At 37.5% G+C, this 19,654-nt stretch overlaps 1 protein-coding gene across 1 annotated transcript; it reads right to left on the bottom strand.

Moving 5' to 3' along the window:
• Positions 1-12,885: 12,885 nt before the first annotated feature.
• On the bottom strand, positions 12,886-18,740 carry LOC18014384 (F-box protein At4g00893). The gene is made up of 3 exons (XM_024154457.1): positions 17,971-18,740; positions 17,401-17,404; positions 12,886-13,182 (listed from the first exon to the last, which is right to left on the bottom strand). Exons 1-3 carry the CDS (start codon positions 18,720-18,722, stop codon positions 12,886-12,888), a joined length of 1,053 nt encoding a protein of 350 aa, XP_024010225.1. The 5' UTR covers positions 18,723-18,740.
• Between the last annotated feature and the right edge of the window lie 914 nt (positions 18,741-19,654).

The following is a 19,654-nucleotide window of genomic DNA, read 5'->3' as shown; positions in this document are numbered from 1 at the left end:
TGTCTCGGATTGTACAAAGCTATTCTGAAGAAGAACATCTGAAAACTTCTTATTCCACTGGCGAGAAGCCTGTTTTAAACCATATAATGATTTATGAAGTTTCGAGACTGCATTTGGTAGCAATGTTTCTCCTAGAGGAGGAGTATAACCAGGAAGAAGTTCCATGTATATCTCCTCTTCAAGGTCACCGTGCAAGAAGGCATTTGTCACGTCCATCTGGGTGAGAGACCAGCCAAGCTTTGCAGCCAAATCCAGTAATAGTTTGACAGTTAAAAGCTTGGTGACTGGGGAAAATGTGTCGATACCTTCTTGTTGAGTATACCCTTTCGCCACCAAACGAGCTCTGTAACGATCCACGGTGCCATCCGGATTGTGTTTAATCTTGTAAACCCATCGGCAGCCTATAGGTTATTTCCCTTGCAGCAGAGAGACTACTGAGAAAGTTTCAGTCTTCACACAAGTTTGTAGTTCTTCATTCATAGGCTCATGTCATTTCTCATTCTTCACAGCCTCTAAGAAATTCTTTGGTTCTGACTCTGAAGATATATTCAGTATAGAAGACTGATAGTGTTCATTCAGACAAGAGTAGTCAAGAACCATAGAAAAGGGATGAGCTGTATTACCTGCAGGAACAGGTAATTGTTGAACAAGATTGCAATGATAGTTCTGCAGATAGGACAGAGCTCTTATGGTTCGCTTAGGTCTGTTTGCATTCACATTAGTAGTAGTTTCAGACTCTACAGGGAAACAACTATTATCAGATAAGGTTTCAGGATTTGGTGGTGGTGGTGGTGAAAGATTATCAGTAGATGGTGATGGTGTTGAATCAAGAATAGGAAAACGAAGGATGGTGTCAGGAAATATGTTTTGTTGGGAGGTGTCCGTTCCATGAAATGGGAAAACTTCTTCATGAAAAACTACATTCCGTGAAATATAAATGGAATGAGTTTCTAAATTTAGTACTTTATATCCCTTATAACCAGAAGGATATCCCAAAAATATAGATCTTTATGTCTGAGAAGAAAATTTGTGTTTATCCTTTGGAAAAGTAGACACATAACAGAGACACCCAAAAGCCTTTAAGAATATGTAATCGGGTTTCTTTTTCATGAGGAGTTCATAAGGAGTTTTGTTTTGAAGTAAAGGTGAGGGAGTTTGATTAATGAGGAAGATAGCTATCCTGATACAATCAGTCCAGTATGGAATGGGTATATTGGAATGAAAAAAGAGAGTCTCACCACATTTAGGATATGTTGATGTTTTCTTTCAACAACAAAGTTTTGTTGTGGAGTCCCAACACAAGAAAACTAATGGAAGATCCCTTAGGAAGCTAGAAGAAAACTGAAAGACAGTTCCGGAGCATTATCAGAACAAATAGATTTTATTTTCATTGAACATTGAGTTTCCAAAAGATTGACAAAAGATGGAAACACTTGAAGAACATCACTTTTTGATTTTAAGAAGGATACCCACGTAACTCTTGTACAATCGTCAACTATAGTAAGAAAGAGTCTAAACCCCTCAACAGATTCAATAGAAAAAGGACCCCAAACATCAAGATGTACAAGATCAAAAGGGTTTTGAGACAAATTTTTATTAGAAGTAAAAGACAATCTTTTCTGTTTTGCTAAATGACATGTATTACAATGTGACCAGACCTTGAGGTGAGTTTTTGGGATAATAAGAGCTTCAGAGAGAACTTGAATCTTGGGAAATGAAGGGTGACCCAAGCGAGAATGCCAAAGTGAGCTTGAATCAGAAGGATAAATATTGCAAATGAGTGATTGAGATGATTGGGATTCCAGTTCCAGAAAATAGATTCTATTATGTAGTTTGCCCCTCCCAATCATCGAGCCCGGAGTAAACCCTTGAATAGTGCAAAAAGAAGGGAAAAAGTTAATGGAAGAAGCATATTGTTCAAGAAGAAACTGACAGTGATGAGGTTTAAATGGAATAAGGGAATGTATAGGACGTTTTGGAGGAGGATGTTATCTGATAATTGATAGTACCAGATTGGTTTATGACAATCTGAGTATCATCAGATAATTTCACTGTAGTTTCTGAAATAATATTAATGCAGTCAAACAGACTTAAGTTGCAAAAAACATGGGTTGTTGCTACAAAATCAATTATCCAAGCACTGAAATTAAAGCATGGTTCCTTTAGAGTACTGCAAAGCAGATTGCCTGCTGAAGTAGATCCATAGTTGATATTCAGATTCTCACTGATGCTTGGTATAGAGCATTGAGCTTTTGTTGTCAATTGTTGTGCTAGTTGCTGAAGTTGAGTTTCAGACAGTTAAGCCAAAGCGGTGAGACCTGATGAAAATGGTCTTGAACAGCAGGAGAACTCGTCACCACATTACCAACAATATTGTCTTTCTGATTCTATTGAGTATGAACTTTCAGATTGTTGAATTGTTGACCATGTTGTTGTTGATTGTAGGATGAATTGTATCGTGACTGAGTTGGTGTTAGAATAGAATGTTGTGAATATTGTTGAGGAGACTTGTATCCCGGAAGGTAACCATGCAGGCATATGTTGACCGTGTGACCTTTAAGTCCACAATACATACACATAGGGCGTTGCTTAGGCTTGTACCCACCCGAGACAGCTCCAATAATACCATTTTGTTCTGAAGTAGTATCATATCCTCCATTATTCAGAGATCTTGAATCCATTGGCTGAACATTAGAATCTGCCATCTGGAAGATAACTGCATCAGCTTGAGGTGTTTGTTTGATCAACTTCTGATGCTCGTGTTGGATAACCATGTTGAGAGTCTTTTCCGAATCCGGAAGAGGATTCATCATGATGATTTGCTCTCTGATGTTCTCATACAAATCGTTTAAACCAAAGAGGAATTTGATCACAAAGTTTTTTTCAAACAGATCCATCCATTTGGTATTTACTTCACAATGACAACCATCACATTGACAAGTCGGAAAGTCCTGAGCACTCTTAAAAGATTGCCAAATCGTGATCAACTTAGTGTAGAAGGTATTAACATCCAACGAACCTTGACGAAGACCGCAGAGTTGTTGCTCGATCTGATAAATACGTGGTACATTGTTCTGTTGAAAGCGCTTCAGAAACTTCTCCCAAATACCTTGAGTCGTCTTCACATATAGGATACTTTGACCAATAGTCTTCGAAACAGAGTTCATAAGCCATGATCGAACAACATCATTAAAACGAGACCACGCCGCTGCATCACGATCACCATCGGTTGGTTTAGGGAGAGATCCGTCAACAAAACAAAGTTTGTTGCGGCCATTTAACGCCATTCGCATTGATTCGTACCAAGAACAAAAATCCGATGCACTAGAGAGACGATCTGACACCAGAAGAAGACCAGAATGATCACTACCACCAAGATAATATGGATTATCATAGGAATCACGAACAATTGCAGCCGAATTTGCCATTGGAGATGCGAACAATAAAACCACGAAGAATCGATGAAATCGAGTAAAAGGAAGCTCAAAATGAAGAGATAAGATGAATCGAAGCTCGAAATGAGGAGATTCGACTCGAAATCTAGAGAAATCGAAGAGAAATTAACCTTGAATCATGTAGAATCGAAGCTTGAGTGAAGAAAAAAATTTGATACAGAAGGAGAAAGAAAGCTCTGATACCATATCAAACTTGTAGAGAGAAAAAGAAAATTCTCATTAATGAAAGTGTTAATTTACAATTGTGTGTGATAATACACTTATATACAACCAGTTTAAGCTAAAAGAAACTAAACCAGTGTTTACACTCTAACAGGTTCTTCGTGTTGGCGGGATCATACCTGATCCACAGGGATCATAGCTCTCTCTCTCTCTTTTTACACAATAGGTGTATATTAGTAATTGGCCTATGTTTTTGTTGGTGCAGTTTCTTTTGCAGGACATCTTCTAACTGATATATTGAATTTGAAGAATGTGAGATCAGGACCTACAAAATATGATTACCGAAATCAAAAGATATATATATATATATATGATATAATTTAACTATCTAAAGTTTAAATATAAATATTTTTACGTTTTTCTTTTTTTTTTAATTATATTTCATTGATATTATGCTTATGTTTTACTTATATTCTGCTTATTTTTTTGAACTTTATCAAAAAAATATCTTATTTTATATTATAAAAATATGTTTTAAAGTTAGTAACTCGCATGATTATGATTAATTAATCAGTTGATATATACGTGTGTATAATGAATATTCAGTAAAATTTTGACATGTATTTAGTAAATTTCTAATTAAATTTTAATAAAAAGATCTTATAACATAAAATTAAATGTTTCTGAAAATTTAATAACTGATTCATAATCTAAAAAAGTAAAGTTACTACAAAAATGAGTTAATTGATCTGACATGTGTTTAATATAATTTTTAATAAATTTTTTTGACCCTTTTCAACAATGTGAGTCTGCTACTGGCCATATTTTTTGCACCTGTAGTTGAGAAGATAAGAGTATCTGATTTCATCGGACAGGTTTCCCAGTGATGTTGACGATCAAGATGTGAAGCTTACGGTGGCTCCGGCAAGCGATGACGCGGTAGAGAAACACTTGGAGACTGTGATTTGCTGGGAAAGGTTTGTAGCCACCACATCTGACCCGGTTTTTGTTTGTTTTATTATTAAAGTTGTGTAGTTGTAATATGTAAAAATTATTTGGGGTCACACATGTATAATCAATGTGTTAGGGTCATTATTTAAAGTAGTCAAAACTTATGTAGTCACTTTGGTATTAAATAAAAGATTAAGAGGCATAAGTGTTATGAAAAATTGATGTGAAGATACATTCAGTAATTTCTAATTTGATGACGGGTTGAATTAGAAATTATTCTCAATATAAATAGAGAGGTTATGGTCCCCGCAGCAACCCTAACGAGAAATACATAAACTCTCTGCATCCCATCAACAAAGACCTACAGCTATTCAGGGTTTGTTGTGGAAGAACCATAGTCAAATTCAGAGCATAAATCATGGATCAAAAAGATACGCTTCCGCTTCTGTTCTTATTAATCAGAGACTGACATGCTATAGTGGTTTATAAGGATTTAAAACCTTACAATTGGTATCAGAGCCATCATGTTCATTTTCTATTTGATAATCAGGTTATTTTAAGAAATAAATTCGAATTTATTTTTGTGAAAAATTTTAGATTGTTGAATCTGATTTTTCTCTAAAGTTTATGCCTAGATTAGAATCATGGGATCTTTGTGAAAATATATGTCATCAGACAGATTCAATTTGATAATTGCTCATGTGGTTTTGTTTTTTTTTCTGAAAATTTTAATATATTTTCAGAATTTTTTGGGAGCAATTATCAAATTTAATCTTTGAAAATTTTTAAAGTTTCATGCTCATAAAGTTTTTTCGAAACTCTAAAAAAGTTTTTGAAAATTTTGAGCAAAATTTCAGATCTGGTTTTAGCCTTGGCGGCTGTATTTTTAGGGTTTACCAAGACAGAGGCATTTTCATAATTTTTACTGGGCCTAGGCTTAATTTTAATTGAATTTGCATTTAAGCCAAAGTTTTATTAAAGCCCAAATTCGGTTATATTCCACTAAGGTCCAATTCGTTTTAACTAAAATGAAAACGCATCACCAGAGAATTGAACCCAGGTCGCAGAACATGGGCAGTCCCTACCAGTTTGCCTTCAACCATTTTGCCACTGTAACATTCTTACATATAGAGCCTCCATACTTTATGTTATATGTCTGCGCAAGAATAGAATTAAGCTTCTAATCGATAAATATTTTTAATCGTGCAAGTTTAATATTTGAAGTGGATTAATTGATGCAATATGTTGCCAAAGTAACCTCTATTGTGGATATTTTTCATGGATAATATTAAATGTTATGTGTGTATGTATATTCATGCGAATATTAAATCGACCCAAAGGTAGGTTTGTATTTGGCCGAATAACATACATACCTGTGATGATAAACATGTGACAATTATTAAGAATAAACATGTGAATGATAAATCGATCCAAAGATAGATTTATTGTTTATCATGCATTATTGTCAATGTTTGATTGTTACAACAAAAGTATAACTAGCAGTTAATATTACTGTCCAAAGAATTGATATTAGTGTTGCACTTGATATATTGAGATGGGTTCTACAATTTTTTATTTTTATTTATTGTTTAATTTGGTTTAGTAGTAAATTACTAATAAAGAATGTTCTATTTTGCAGCGAATTTTACTGCAGTATTTGCAAAGTTAAGTTCAATTCTAACACTTACTGGTTTCAATTATAAGGAATGGAAAAGTAAAGTTAAGATTGTTCTAGGGTGTATGGATCTTGACCTTGCGTTAAGGATGGAACAACCTACTTCTCCTACAGATACCAGCACTGCTGAGTATAAGGCAGTTCATGAGAACTGGGAACGTTCTAATCGCATTAGTTTAATGATCATTTTGGACACCATTCCAGAAACCTTTAGAGGTAATGAGAAGATCTCTGATCTCAAACAGTTCCTTGCTGAGATGGACTTACGTTTTGCGAGTAGCGTGATCTGCTCAAAGTTTAATCCCTAAGCTACTCTGCAAGAGCACATATGTGCAGTTGTAGTATGTAGGAGTCGAACCACAGAGACGAGAGATTCTCACAATAAACAATATAGGTTTGAACTACGCTAAACAAACACAATGAAATTAAAAGCAACGATGAAAGCAAAACAGTTGTAAACTCGATGGGAAAAAGATAGGTTCAGGGTGTTTCTCAGGAAATCAGAGAATGCAGATAAATCGATTAATCAGGGTTCAAGTTTAAGCACGGTTCTTGAACTCAAATCATGAAATTATAATTAACCAACTTCCGTTGTGAGAATTATCTAAGTCTAAATCCTAGAATTCCAAATTCCTTTGCAAACCCTAAAGATTTAAACCAGCTTTAATGCTCAGGTTCGATATGTTCACAAAGTATCTAAACTAAATTCCTTTGCGAATAGCTACTTTGCTTACCCTAGGTTCTTTCCAGTTATTCAATTACACTTCCGTGTCAATCAATTAACCTAAGTTCTAAGTTCTAGGTGGCCAGTCCAGAATTAGCTTTAAGAACAACCTACGGTGAAGAACTAAATAGGTTATGAACCCTAATTAACCAATCAATATAACATTCAAAGAGATCTTTTATGAGAACCCTAAACCTAACAAGCAAACTACTCAGACATTGAGATTGAAGCAATAAACATGAATGAATAGATTGCAAAAAACAGTAATTAGATTAATAAACAGGGGTTCGAAATCTTCTCTCTCCGGAACAGAGTTTCAGACTTATCTCCCCAAAAGCTCTCAAAGTCTTAAAGAACAAAAAGTAAAATCTCTCTCTCCAAAAATCTAAGGTAAGGTTCAAAGGATACTAAAAACCCTATTTATATCTCTAAAACACGTATTGGGCTTCTCTGGAAATTTCTGGGCCCAACTCCTTCTTCAAACAGGAAACAAAATCGCGTTTTCCTTATTTCTTTGACAAGTGTCTAGCGTCACTCTCCATGGTGTCGAGCGACACCAATGCACATGGTTTGTCCTTCGCGAATTTGATCCTGATTTAGCTCCAAAATGCTCCAAAATCTCCAGTTAAACTCCAAACGTACGTAAGACCTGTAAAGACTCCAAAAGACTCGAAAAATACTAAAAGGACTCTATAAATAAGACCTATACCATGGTTAAAAATCATAAAAACCATGATATATCATATCGATAAAGCAGAAATAAGTTCTCTTCTGCATCGCTTTAGTACCATGAGGTATCACAGCAAAGGAAACATAAGGGAGTACATTTTGGAAATGTCCAACATTGTTTCAAAACTCAGGACTCTCAAGATTGAGCTTCCAGAAGAAGTGCTCGTACATTTTGTCTTAGACTCCCTTCCTCCTCAATTCAATCAATTGAAATCCAGTTACAATACACGTAAGGAGAAATGGGCTCTTAATGAGCTCATTTTGTATTGTGTGAATGAGGAGGATATGATGAAACAAGAAAGGTCTGAAAGTGCTCATATGGTTAACACCTCTAAGGGTCAGGACAAAAGAAGGAAAATTGAGGTTGTTAAGAATGATGCTGCTAAGGGTCCATCTCAAAAAAAGCAGACTAAGGTTGAAGATACCTGCTTCTTTTGCAAGAAAACTGGACACATGAAGAAGGGCTGCCAAAAGTACCATGCTTGGCGTGGTAAGAAAGGTATGTTCCTTGCTATGGTCAGTTCTCAAGTGAACTTAATTGAAGTACCCAGAAACACTTGGTGGTTAGACTCAGGTGCAACTACTAACATCAGTGTTTCATTACAGGGTTGCTTGAGCTACCGAAAACCCACTGAAGCTGAAAGACGCATTCATGTGGCTGATGGTTTTGCGGTGGATGTGGAGGCAATTGGGCATTTTAGACTGTTCTTTAGTACTGGTTGTTTTTTGGATTTGAAAGACACTTTTGTTGTACCGTCATTTAGACATAATTTGGTTTCTGGTTCTTATTTAGACATATCTGGTTATTCTTGTCTAACTGAGAATGGAAAAGTTACTTTGTCTTTAAATTCAACTTTAATTGCAACTGGTACACTTATGAAAAATCATAGTCTTTATATGCTTGACACTGTAACTTCTCATGATGAAAGTTTAAGTGTTGAATCAAGGGGTACTAAACGAAAGTTTGAAAATGAAAGTTTAGGAACTCTGTGGCACAAACACTTAGGTCACATTTCTAGAAATAGAATTGTGCGACTTGTGTCTTATTGAGTTCTATTGAGTTCACAAATTGTGATGTCTGTGTGGATTGCATTAAAGGAAAACAGACTAAACAGAAGAAATTAGGTGCATATAGAGCTACAGAAGTCTTTGAGTTGATACATACAGATATTTGTGGACCATTCCCTATGGCTTCTTGGAATGGTCAACAATACTTCATATCATTCATTGACAATTATTCTCGATATGCATACTTATTTCTTATTCATGAAAAGCCAAAGCTTATAGACGTGTTCAAGAAGTTTAAGGCTGAAGTTGAGAACCAACTTGAGCGAAGGATAAAGTCTTTCAGATCTGATCGTGGTGGTGAATATTACGGTCAGTATGACGGTTCAGGTGAACAACGTCCGGGACCATTTTCCAGATACCTAGAGGAGTGTGGAATTGTTCCTCAATACACTATGCCTGGTTCTCCCAGTATGAATGGTGTATCTGAAAGACGCAATCGCACTCTTAACGACATGGTAAGGAGTATGATTTGTCATTCCACCTTGCCTGAATCACTCTGGGGAGAGGCACTAAAGACTGCAGCTTACATTCTTAACAGAGTACCAACTAAAGCAACGGCAAAGACACCTTATGAGCTTTGGACTGGTAGAAAACCTAGTCTGAAGCATTTACACATTTGGGGATGTCCAACTGAGGCTAGGCTTTACAGGCCATATGAGAAGAAATTGGACTCCAGAACTAGGGGCTATAAGTTTTATGATCCCACACAGAAAATTATTTTGTTGGTTATTCGGAGCGATCTAGGGGTTATAAGTTTTATGATCCCACACAGAAAATTATTTTTGAGACGGGAACAACCATGTTCTTTGAGGATATTGATTTTGGGGGGGGGGGGGGAGAAATAAAGTTAAGGACATCATCTTTGAGGAAGAATCGGTTTCAGTTTCTAATCTGATTCATATATTTGCTTTTGACAATGCAAATTTGGAACCTCAAGCTGATACAGAAATCCTTCCTCAAAATGAAGATGACGATGTTATCAAACATGAAGGTCAAATTCAAGATCCTCAAGAAGTGGTGCAATAAGAACAAGTGCCTTTGCGGCGATCCACTAGAGAAAGAAGAATCGCTATTCTGGATGATTACATAGTGTTTCTTATGGAACAAGAGGAAAATCAAACCCAATTGGAAGATGATCCTATCAACTTCCGTGAGGCAATGGGTAGTTCCAAATCAGATGAGTAGGTTAAAGCTTCTGAAGAAGAGTATCAGTCAATGCTAGACAATAAAGTTTGGGACATTGTCAAGTTATCAGAAGGAAAGAAACCAATTGGTTGCAAATTGATATTTAAAACCAAATTGGACTCAAGTGGTAATGTCGAGAGGTATAAGGCTCGTCTAGTGGCTAAAGGATATACTCAGAAAGAAGGGATTGACTATAAAGAAACCTTTTCTCCAGTTTTATCAAAAGATTCTTTAAGGACAATCATGGCCCTTGTTGCACATTATGATTTAGAGCTTCATCAGATGGATGTCAAGACAGTGTTTCTCAATGGAAACATTGATGAGACGATTTATATGGAGCAACCAGAAAACTTTGTAGTCGGTGATTCAAATAAAATGGTCTGCAAGTTAAAGAAATCCATCTATGGGCTAAAACAGGCTTCTCGTCAATGGTACCACAAGTTTCATGAGGTAATCACCTCCTTTGGTGTTGAGGTGAATTTGGTCAAAGATTGTGTGTATCAAAAATTCAGTGGGAGTAAGTGCATTTTTCTGGTGTTGTATGTTGATGACATACTTCTGGCCACCAACGATATATGCATCTTGCATGAGACCAAGAGATTTCTTAAGGAAAATTTTAAGATGAAAGATCTTGGTGAAGCATCTTTTGTATTAGGGATCCAGAGTCATCGAGATAGAACTCAAGTTATTCTAGGATTATCACAAAAGAACTATATCGATAAAGTACTCAAGAGATTTGGCATGCAGGATTGCAAACCAAGTGATACCCCAGTCGCTAAAGCAGATAAATTCTCTCTCAGTCAGTGCCCTAAAGGAAAGTTGGAAATTCAGGAAATGCAAAAGCATCTGCAGTAGGAAGTCTAATGTATGCTCAAGTTTGTACGCGTCCGGATTTGGCGTACATTGTTGGAGTTTTGGGCAGATACTTAAGTAATCCAGGTTTGGACCATTGGAAAGCAGCCAAAAGGGTCATGAGGTACCTGCAAAGAACAAAGGACTTTATGCTCAAATATCAGAGATCAGATAATTTGAAGATTATTGGGTATTCTGATTCTGATTTTGCTGGATGTCAAGATAGTAAAAAGTCCACTTCAGGCTATATGTTTCTGTTGGCTGGTGGAGCTATTGTATGGCGTAGTGCAAAACAATCACTCGTAGCTTCCTCCACAATGGAAGCAGAATTTGTAGCAGTTTTTGAGACATCCAATCAGGGATTTTGGCTGAAGAATTTTGTCACAAGGCTGCAAATTCTTAAAGAAATTGAAAGACCACTAAAGATATATTGTAACAATAAATCAGCTGTTTTGTACTCCAACAAAATAGGAGTGCGACAAAGTCCAAGTTTATTAAAATTAAGTTCATGGTTGTTCAGGAGAGAGTAAAAAGTGGAGAGATTCCCATAGAACACTTAGGGACAAACTCCATGATAGCTGATCCTCTTACAAAAGGTATTCCACCCAAGGTCTTTCATGAGCATACTGCTCGAATGAGTGTTTCAGTGTTTGATGGTCATTTGGTTTAGTGGGAGTTTGTCATTTGTTTTTGGGTTCTATGTTTTTGTTGTGTTTAAGCAAATTTTATTCTGATCAGAAATAAGTTTTCAGTTTACACTTTGTGCAATAAAGTTAAAGACTCTCAATAAAGTAGGACCAGTTGAAAATCGACATGTATTAATCACTTTTCATGTGATTTTCATGCCACACTTTTCATAATTGATCTATGTCATTTGACTATACTGATTTCAGTGACCATGGAATGTTTAGTTATGATTGCTATAACGAAGACCGCAATGATCCTATGTTGCTATAGTTAATGGACGTGTTTGTTTATGCCCTGATATATAATGACAATTTTGAGCTCATAAAGTCTATCACATTTTCAGATATACATGTGACCCAGTGGGAGATTGTAAAAATTATTTGGGGTCACACATGTATAATCAATGTGTTAGGGTCGTTATTTAAAGTAGTCAAAACTTATGTGGTCACTTTGGTATTAAAGAAAAGACTAAGGGGCATAAATGTTATGAAAAAATTGATGTAAGGATACATTCAGTAATTTCTAATTTGATGACGGGCCGATTAGAATTATTCTATATAAATAGAGAGGCTATGGTCCCCGCAGCAACCCTAACGAAAAATACATAAACTATGTGCATCCATCAACAGAGACCTACAGAATTTGTTGTGGAAGAACCATAGTCAAATTCAGAGCATAAATCATGGATCCAAAGGTACGCTTCCGCTTCTGTTTTTATTAATCAGACACTGACATGCTATAATAATTTATAAAGATTTAAAACCTTACACAATATTGATTACAATATGTTAAATTGATGAAATTTGTTGCTTCTGATCCGTGTCTCGTCTTCTTCTTTTTCTTTTTTTTTGCATCTATAATCTATTTCTTGCCTCGTATTTACAAAATTTTCCATGTAGATGGGAATCATTCCCTCTGAGTCTTAGTAAATGTGGTTACTTGCATTATTTACAAATTGTAACGTTGAATGAAGAAACTCTGGATAGTGAATCAAGAATTGATCTCAATCACAGAAATGTTCTTTAAAGCCAGAAGGACAGCGAGACGTTGAAATGTTTTGTTGTTTACTTTAAAAGACTTGTTTGGCACGCATGTATATAAGACTTCTTCTTTCAGATATGTTTCTTTTCTTCTGGTGATCAAGATAAGTTTTCCTGAACATCTTGCGTTTTTGTTGTCTGGTTTGCATCTAAGAGAATAATACTATTATACCAAAGAAATTTTCTCTTTTCGTTTGCAATGAAAGTAGCTGTAAAGATTATGTGTTTCTCTCTCAGCTATAAAACAAACCGTTCAATGTCAATTGAAGATAAGACTTGTATAGAATCAGAAAAGAAAAACAAAATAACCCCAAATATTATGACGTCTTAATTTGTTTATTTCAAAAGATAAACATATCAGATTTCATGCAAAGCTCTCTCACAAATGTCTAAAACGTTATTCGGTGGATCAATCCAGACGCATTGAGGAGGACAAAGTTCTAACCACCTGTTCCATTTCATAGGCGGAGTGTACCTGTCTTCATCAAACGAGTAGGACGCACGCTTGCGATTGTAACCAAACCTTGAGAAGTAGAGATTGTTCCTCATCCATGGCAGATTAGTTCTCAACTCAGAGTTGTATAAACTGACAAAGATTGTCAAGCCATCAAGCATAGCGTTACTCATCTCTTCCCATTTCCACGAGACTAGTTTCTGTTGGATAAGCTTCTTCAGCCCAAGGCCCAAGACGTTGTTAACAAGTCGGTTAACAATACGATAGGTCTAAAAGGATATTTTCCTTAATAGGACGTTTTCCTTATTCTTTTAGAAGTAGGTTTAGGGAAATTAGAATCCTATATATATGTGTTTATTGAGCTGTGATAAACACAAGATAAGCATAAAAGCTTGGATGTTTAGTTTTGAGCTATTTTCTAATCATCAAATAAGAAGAGTTATTTCTTATACAAAGAGCTGTGTTCTTGCTTATACGACTTTATTTGGTAGCAGAGCAAATCAAAGAAGGAGAAGAAGCCGAGTAGAAGACAACACCCGAAAGTATGGCAGAAGAAGGAGCCGATTCCGACAAGGCCATTACGACCACTGTAACTGCTCGGAAGGAAACGATTCCTTCAGCGATCCAATGCCCAATGTTGACAACTACAAATTACTCGATTTGGGCCATGAGAATGAGAGTAATGCTGCGACTTCATAAAGCGTGGGAAACAATCGAGCCAGGCTCGACAGACCCTGAGAAGAATGACATCGCATTAGGTTTACTCTACCAATCAATCCCGGAAAACCTAATATTACAAATCAATGATCAGACTTCACCAAAAGAGATTTGGAATTCGATCAAGACGCGTAATTTAGGTGCAGAGCGTGTCAAGGAGGCACGACTGCAGACCTTGATGTCTGAGTTCGAGAAGATGAAGATGGAGGACTCAGAGACCATCGACGACTTTGCTGGGAAGCTGTCTCAGCTCGCGTCAAAAGCTAATGCACTCGGAGAAACGATTGAGGAGCAGCGGTTAGTAAAGAAATTTTTAAACAGCTTGCCGCGAAGCAAATTCATTCAGATCGTCGCTTCCCTTGAGCAAGTACTCGACCTGAAGACGACAGGGTTCGAAGACATAATCGGACGTTTAAAAGCTTATGAAGAGAGAATCAAAGGAGACACTAAAGAAGACGATTCACAAGCCAAGCTTTTATACGCAAACACAGACCAAAGTAACTCTCGAGGAGGCAGAGGAAACAGAGGTCGAGGAGGCAGGGGAAACAGGGGACGAGGCAGAGGAGGAGCATCTAATCCTCAAGACAAATCGAAACAAAGTAAAGAAAAGAAGGATAGATCAACTGTGATTTGTTACAGATGTGACAAAGCAGGTCACTTTGCCTCGGTTTGTCCTGACAGAAAACAAACCCAAGAAGCGAACAAGATAGAAACCGAAGAAGCAGACAAAGCCCTCTATATGCACGAGATCGTATTCCTCAATGAAGACAATGTTGTGCCGAAAAAATACGAAAAAGAAAAGAAAGAAGACGGAGTCTGGTATTTAGACAACGGCGCAAGTAATCATATGACAGGAATAAGATCATCTTTCTTGGAGCTGAATGAAAATATCAGGGGAAAGGTAAAATTTGGAGATGGATCATGTGTGGAGATCAAGGGAAAAGGCTCTATACTATTCGAAGGAAAGACAGGGGAGCAACAGCTTATTCCCGACATCTACTACATACCTGAACTAAAGAGTAATATCTTGAGTTTAGGTCAAGCCACCGAGTATGGGTGTGATGTCAGGATGAAGCAAAACTATCTCACGGTACATGATCAAGCTGGAAGACTTCTAATAAAAGTCGAAAGATCTCCAAACCGCCTTTACAAACTAGAACTCAAGATTGGGAAACCAATATGTCTTCAGTCAAAGATCGAGGAAGAAACATGGAGATGGCATGCCCGACTCGGTCATGTTGGTTTTAGGACCATCAAAGCTATGTCTGAGCAGAAGATGGTACACGGTTTGCCAAAAATCGGAACAGAAACACAACTATGCGAGTCATGCCTAGTTGGTAAGCAAACCCGCCAAAGTTTTCCAAACGCTACACAATACCGATCCTCACATGCATTGGAGCTACTACATGCCGATTTATGTGGCCCAATCGCACCAGCTACGCTAGCCCAGAACCGCTATATTTTTGTAATCATCGATGATTGCACAAGATATATGTGGACTATACTGTTGAAGGAAAAGAGTGAAGCCTTGGAAAAGTTCAAAGCTTTTAGAAATCTGGTTGAGAAGGAGTGTGAGAAGATGATCAAGATATTGCGAACAGATAGAGGGGGTGAATTCACATCTGGTGAATTCCAAGAGTTCTGTAAAAGCAATGGGATTAACCAACACTTCACGGCACCATACACCCCACAGCAAAATGGGGTGGTTGAAAGAAGAAATCGTACCCTTATGGAGATGACAAGGAGTATGTTAAAGGCAATGAGGGTACCAAATTATTTGTGGGGAGAAGCTGTACGACACTCAACATACGTGATCAACAGAGTGCCCACAAGAGCCTTAAAAGGTCAAACACCCTACGAATGTCTGAAAGAAAAGAAGCCAAACATTGGTCATCTTCGAGTTTTTGGGTGTTTAGCTCACGCCAAAGTCGATACCACTCATCTTAAAAAACTTGATGATCGATCACAGGTTTTAGTTCATCTTGGAATCGAACCAGGAACTAAGGCATACAGGCTTTTAAATCCATCTACCAGAAGAATCATCGTAAGCCGAGACGTAGTTTTTGATGAGAAGACTGGTTGGAATTGGAAGGGAGTAACTGCAGAAGATGAGCCAGGGTTGTTTCGTATGACTTGGGGAAATATTACAGACGAAGGGCACGGACCGTATAAAGAGAGTAATGAGCTACCCCAGGACAATATCGAAACAGAAACTCAAGCAGAAACAGAGGTTCAAAGCAGCGACAACGAAGTAGAAACTACAGAAGAACAAAGTCATGAGGATCCTGCACCCGATGATCCTCTCATCGGTGAACAGCCACGTTTTACAAAGTCTGGAAGACAAGTAATTCGACCTAAACACCTTGATGACTATGTTTTTCTAGCAGACATCGAGTGTGAAAGAATCTTGTTGTCGATAAACGATGAGCCCCTGAATTACAACGAAGCAAAAGAATCGGAAGATTGGACTCAAGCTTGCAGAGACGAAATCTCTTCGATTAATAAAAACAAGACATGGACCTTAGTTGACAGACCAAAGGGAGTCAAAGTCATCGGTCTCAAATGGGTTTTTAAAATCAAGAGAAACGCAGATGGCACTATTAACAAATTCAAAGCCAGATTAGTTGCCAAAGGTTATGTCCAACAATCTGGAATTGATTTTGACGAAGTATTCGCACCAGTAGCTCGAATTTAAACTGTGCGATTACTCGTAAGTTTAGCTGCTTCTAATGAATGGGAGATCCATCATCTGGACGTAAAGACCGCATTCCTGCACGGAGAACTCAATGAAGATGTGTATGTCTCTCAACCTGAAGGGTTTGAAAAGAAGGGAGAAGAACAGAAGGTTTTCAAACTCTCAAAAGCCCTATACGGATTGAGACAAGCTCCGCGAGCCTGGAACACAAAACTGGATCAGATTTTAAGAGGAATGAACTTTCGAAAATGTTCAAAGGAGAATGCAGTATATCGCAAGGAAGAAGGAGTAAAGCTTCTCATTGTCGCAATATACGTTGACGATCTGTTTGTTACAGGAAACACCTTGGAGATCATTCTAGAGTTCAAGAAAGGAATGTCATCAAAATTTGAGATGTCGGACCTTGGTAAACTTACGTATTACCTCGGCATCGAAGTAAAACAAAGCAAGGAAGGAATCGAGATGAAACAAGAAGCATACGCACGACGGATTCTAAAGGAAGCAGGTCTAGACACTTGTAATCCGACTCATATACCAATGGAGTTTGGATTAAAGCTGTCGAAAGCCCCAGACGAGGAATCAGAAGATGCAACAATGTATCGCAGGAAAATTGGTTGCCTGAGATATCTCCTTCATACTAGACCGGACCTAGCATTCTCAGTGGGAGTTGCAAGTCGATACATGCAGGATCCAAAGAAGTCACATGGAACAGCATTAAAACAGATTTTGCGGTATTTACAAGGAACTGCAGGTTTCGGTCTAACATTCAAAAGAGGAGGAACGAAGAAACTAATCGGTTACAGCGACAGTAGCCACAACGTGGACGTCGATGATGGAAGAAGCACAAGTGGACATGTTTTCTACTTCGACGATTCGCCCATCACTTGGAGTTCACAGAAACAACAAACGGTTGCACTATCATCTTGTGAAGCCGAGTTCATGGCTGCAACGGAAGCTGCAAAGCAGGCTATATGGCTCCAAGACTTGTTGAGTGAGATAACTGGACGTAGCTATGAGAAGACACTAATTCGTGTTGATAACAAATCGGCCATCGCTCTCACTCGCAACCCTGTTTTTCACGGAAGAAGTAAACACATCCACAAGAGATATCATTTCATCCGAGAGTGTGTAGAAGATGAACAGATCATGGTGGAGTTCGTATCTGGCGAAGAACAGTGTGCAGATATACTTACCAAAGCCCTCGCAAGAATCAAATTCAAGACAATGAGAAGACTGATCGGCGTTCAAGATCTCTCGGAGTCGGATTCGAAGCTTAAGGGGGTGAATGTTGGATAAGCTTCTTCAGCCCAAGGCCCAAGACGTTGTTAACAAGTCGGTTAACAATACGATAGGTCTAAAAGGATATTTTCCTTAATAGGACGTTTTCCTTATTCTTTTAGAAGTAGGTTTAGGGAAATTAGAATCCTATATATATGTGTTTATTGAGCTGTGATAAACACAAGATAAGCATAAAAGCTTGGATGTTTAGTTTTGAGCTATTTTCTAATCATCAAATAAGAAGAGTTATTTCTTATACAAAGAGCTGTGTTCTTGCTTATACGACTTTAGTTTCTACACTAATGGCTTCTCGTTACCGCTTGTACATATGAGAAAGAGCTCTCCTTTCTTCTCTCCCAAGAAAACTGTTTTTTGGCACCCACTTGACTGCTGATAACGATCGATACATGCAGAAGAATGAACATACAGTCTTCGGGAATATGGGTAAAAGGAATACAAGCAGCCTATCGCTTCGTTAAAGCCATAGAATTGATCATCGACATATAGAAGCGTGCTTTGCTTATGAAACGGTCTGCTTTGCGTTTGAAACGGTGGAAAAATAATGTGATGCTTAGTAAACCACTCAGTTGCTCCTGGACAGCAAGTGCTGATACTGACAGCAAAGTGTATCGCTACCACGACACAATCATCGGATGTAGGAGAACAAGAGAACGCAATCTCCCGAAAAGACAGGTCAATCTTGGGCAAGCTTATGAGCTCCTTAGAAAACGGGTTGAAGAAGAAAGTGTCCTGTGATTCACATCTATGCATAAGTAACCAGCCGTCTCTTGAGTAACACACAGTTGATCCAGCTAGCTCTGGTAGTTTCAGAGGGTTTGACTTCCATGTCAGTGGATCGCAGAGTTTAAACAAGTGGCCATGTTTAGGGAAATACAAAATCCAAGGATGTTTTTCCACTACACGAACAGATACTGCTGCTTCGAGCCATGACTTGCAAGCAGCAGATGCACGGATGTTATCTTTTAACACAAGTTGAGACATTATAATTTCTAGAAGAACTGTCGGAAGATCAGCAAAACTCGGCTTCATCAGTGCCGTTTGGCTCCGAGTTTTGTGTCTACAAAAAAAAAAATGAAGTTCAAATTATGCAAAAGTTTTTGACTTTTCTAAAATTCGTTACAAAAACAAACACACAAAAAGAGAACTCTTTACTGGGATACGTTTTTGAGAACCCCTAATTGTTCTTGATTATACAAAGTCTGTTAGTTTCATATACTATACTTTCAAATTAGCTCAAGGTCAAAATTTTCACGCCAGAAAAGATAACCGTACCCTTGTCAAAAAATTTCAAATCGACTGAATATTGATTAGATTTTGCAAAAAAAAAAACACACTGCCTGAAAAGTAACAAACCGTCTATTTGGGACGATGGTCGGAAAAGAACAAAGTGACTTCATGGCCGGAGACGGCGGTAGTGTTTGAAGGGGCAATGGTGGTCGCAAATTGCGTCCCGGCGATTTATGGAGATTCTAAAACCCTAGGGTTTGTTGTGTATCATAGTCTTTTCGTATATTCCAATATCGTTCAAAAGTCCAAAAAATGTCAATTTTGGAATATGTTGTTCGTTCTTCTCTTGTTTTTATGTAATTTTTCTTTTTCTTTCACGGGTTTTTCCCATAACTTTTATGTTTTTTTGCAAAATTGATCATCACCTTTGGAAAATGCAGGTCAATACCCTCATCTCAAAAGCCACCCTCAATATAATTCTTTTTATATTGATGATGTAGCATTTTTGGATTTTCGTGACAAAACACACAGAATATAAACGCAGCGTTTCATCAATATCAAAAACAACATGATGTTTTTGAAACTGTAGGCTAAACAACACACATTTTAAATATTAGACCCAAATTTATTTTGCTAAATTTTCCTTAAAAGTTAGGGTTTCAGAATTCGATCAACAATTGCCTTAATTTCTGCATAATGGAGAATCAAACCTCTTTACGCCTCTGTTAATCTCT

This window comes from Eutrema salsugineum, unplaced genomic scaffold, assembly GCF_000478725.1.
Source record: "Eutrema salsugineum unplaced genomic scaffold, Eutsalg1_0 scaffold_3, whole genome shotgun sequence".
NCBI lineage: Eukaryota > Viridiplantae > Streptophyta > Magnoliopsida > Brassicales > Brassicaceae > Eutrema > Eutrema salsugineum.
The sequence above is the reverse complement of the archived record's forward strand: the minus strand, read 5'-3'. Positions and strand labels throughout refer to the sequence as shown.